The 3174-nt window shown below is 55.4% G+C and overlaps 1 protein-coding gene across 1 annotated transcript in view; it reads left to right on the top strand.

The window, feature by feature from the left end:
* Positions 1–2547, top strand: part of LOC118964498 (extensin-like) — a 6917-nt gene extending 4370 nt beyond the window's left edge. The window contains exon 2 of the mRNA XM_036976482.1: positions 974–2547. Coding sequence (XP_036832377.1) covers positions 974–2547 — 1574 coding nt within the window. The remainder of the gene's footprint in view (positions 1–973) is intronic.
* The last annotated feature ends 627 nt before the right edge of the window (positions 2548–3174 follow it).

The following is a 3174-nucleotide window of genomic DNA, read 5'->3' as shown; positions in this document are numbered from 1 at the left end:
AATCTGATTTTGTTGTGTTGCAACAGTTAAACCATGTTGATCCGTTCATTAATTCATCCCGATGAACATTGACCCTGTCGCTAAGCGGGCTGCTTCCTGATAACCAGACTGTAATCACCTTATTGAACTGTGGGTAATGAACTGAACGTTCTAAACCAGTCACAGTCAAAGTCTAACCTCTCTCTGATCCTCCATTATGAGAAAACGTAAGTGGTAAACAAGAGCTACGGTCCCATTCAATCCAGTCTTATTGTTGTTCTACACTAAACAAATATTTGACTTTGAATGAGTTTATTCAATAAGACATATTTACTGTTAGAACAAATACGATATCCAAATTCTCTCTCTCATTGCCAAACAACCACAAAATCTTGCTCGTAAAAGACCCCAAGACAAGTTTAGTTTCAGAGTGTTGCTTGTAAAAGACCAAAAGTTTAGTTGAATAATTCTGTATATCACCATGCAGTATATAAATGATGTATATAGGTGTGTAAAACCAAGGGAGTCAGCCAACATTGGCCCAGTGGGGGGGATGTGGTCGTATACGGTTCTATTAGCACCTTTTAAACACTTGGAACACCCTGGACCTAAGGAAGGCCACCGCCCCCCTGTAATTGGTTAAGTGGTTTATTCCAGCCCCAGAACAGCCTGTGGTCAGTGAGGTCCTGGAGGACCAGGGTTGGCTAGGGCAGACACAGCCTCTCTCGCTCTCTCTCTCTTTCTCTCTCTCTCTCCCTCCCTTTCTCTTCCTCTCTCTCTCTCCCGCCCTCCCTCCCTCCCTGCAGGGCTTACCAACCGAGCCAACACCTTATTACAGTGGTGGAAACTAGCTTGGTCATCCCCTCCCTCCCTCCCTCCCTCCCTCCCTCCCTCCCTCCCTCCCTCCCTCCCTCCCTCCCTCCGCCTCGCTGCTATTCTCAGCCTAGACCATAATTACAACTAGTGTGTCCAGTGTTGAGAGGGGTTTCCCCAGTCCAGCCAGGGAACCAGTCCAGTCCAGCCAGGGAACCAGTCCAGTCCAGCCAGACAGGTCGTCCAGCCAGGGAACCAGTCCAGTGCAGCCAGGGAACCAGTCCAGTCCAGCCAGACAGGTCGTCCAGTCAGGGAGCCAGTCCAGTCCAGCCAGGGAACCAGTCCAGTCCAGCCAGGGAACCAGTCCAGTCCAGCCAGACAGGTCGTCCAGCCAGGGAGCCAGTCCAGTCCAGCCAGGGAACCAGTCCAGTCCAGCCAGGGAACCAGTCCAGTCCAGCCAGACAGGTCGTCCAGCCAGGGAGTCTGGTCAACATGCCATCACTTATTTTTCCACCTCGCCCCAAGGTCAATCCAACCAACCACATCGCTCCCAGACGCAAACCTCCAACTACACAGCCCTCCAGACCCAGCCCTTCAGATCCAACCCTGCAGATCCAACCCTCCAGACCCAGCCCTTCAGATCCAACCCTGCAGATCCAACCCTCCAGACCCAGCCCTCCAGACCCAACCCTCCAGACCCAGCCCTCCAGACCCAGCCCTCCAGACTCAGCCCTCCAGACCCAACCCTCCAGACCCAGCCCAGCCCTCCAGCCACCTCTCAACCTAGTCCTAGCCCTCCAGTCCCAGCCCTCCAGACTCAGCCCTCCAGTCCCGGCCCTCCAGCCACCTCGCCCCCAGTCCCAGCTCTCCAGTCACCTCGCCCCCAGTCCCAGCCCTCCATCCAACTCTCAACCCAGTTTCAGCCCTCCAGACCCAGCCCTCCAGACCCAGCCTTCCAGCCACCTCTCCCCCAGACCCAGCCCTCCAGACCCAGCCCTCCAGTCACCTCGCCCCCAGTCCCAGCCCTCTAGACCCAGCCCTCCAGTCACCTCGCCCCCAGTCCCAGCCCTCCAGACCCAGCCCTCCAGACTCAGCCCTCCAGACCCAACCCTCCAGACCCAGCCCAGCCCTCCAGCCACCTCTCAACCTAGTCCTAGCCCTCCAGTCCCAGCCCTCCAGACTCAACCCTCCAGTCTCAGCCCTCTAGCCACCTCTCCCCAGTCCCAGCCCTCCAGACCCAGCCCTCCAGCCATCTCGCCACCAGTCCCAGCCATCCAGACCCAGCCCTCCAGTCACCACGCCCCCAGTCCCAGCCCTCCAGACCCAGCCTTCCAGACCCAGCCCTCCAGCCACCTCACCATCAGTCCCAGCCCTCCAGACCCAGCCTTCCAGTCACCTCGCCCCCAGTCCCAGCCCTCCAGTCACCTCACCCCCAGTCCCAGCCCTCCAGACCCAGCCCTCCAGCCACCTCGCCCCCAGTCCCAGCCCTCCAGTCCCAGCCCTCCAGCCATCTCTCCCCCAGACCCAGCCCTCCAGCCACCTCTCCCCCAGTCCCAGCCCTCCAGTCACCTCGCCACCAGTCAAAGCCCTCCAGACCCAGTCCTCCAGCCACCTCGCCACCAGTCCCAGCCCTCCAGACCCAGCCCTCCAGCCACCTCGCCACCAGTGCCAGCCCTCCAGACCCAGCCTTCAAGCCACCTCTCCACCAGACCTAGCCACCCAGCAAAAGCCCCCATTAGAGCCGGCTTATTTTAGTTGTCAGACTTCTTCTACATGTTGTTTGGGGGAACTAATGTTGTCTCACTAATTTAATCAAAACACTGAGTGAGTTAGAAGGGAGTGAAAGGTATTATGACAGCAACTTATTTTTGATGCTGCTACAAAAGCACTTTAAGGTTTGTGATGGAAAAAATGTTTGTTTTTTACAACATTTTAGTGTGAAACAATTGACTACACCACTCAATCTATTCCCCAACTGGGTAGGTTATTTTGTTGTGCTCCATTGGTATGTAGGCTATTTGGCGTCAGTTCTTGGTGAGAGTCTGAATGCAATGTAACTCTCAGCAAAACAGCAGTTATGGGATTTTTAGGAGAACGGGTTTTTACGTAATCAATCTTTTATATTGCTGGATGTTTGAAGCCACACTTTGACATGGAATGGTGACCTAATGCTAGATTTACTGTCTGACCACTGTGCTGTTAACCAGCCAAGACCTCCCTCCCTCACTCTCTCCCTCTCTCCCTCTCTGCCTCTCTTCATCTCTCCCTCCCTGTCTCTTTTACTCCTTTGCCTGAGACTCTCCATCCCTCCTTCCATGCCACTTTCCCTCCCTCCTTCCCTGCCTCCTCCTCTCCATCCCTCCTTCCATGCCACTTTCCCTT

This window comes from Oncorhynchus mykiss, chromosome 4 (assembly GCF_013265735.2).
Source record: "Oncorhynchus mykiss isolate Arlee chromosome 4, USDA_OmykA_1.1, whole genome shotgun sequence".
Lineage (NCBI taxonomy): Eukaryota > Metazoa > Chordata > Actinopteri > Salmoniformes > Salmonidae > Oncorhynchus > Oncorhynchus mykiss.
The sequence above is the reverse complement of the archived record's forward strand: the minus strand, read 5'-3'. Positions and strand labels throughout refer to the sequence as shown.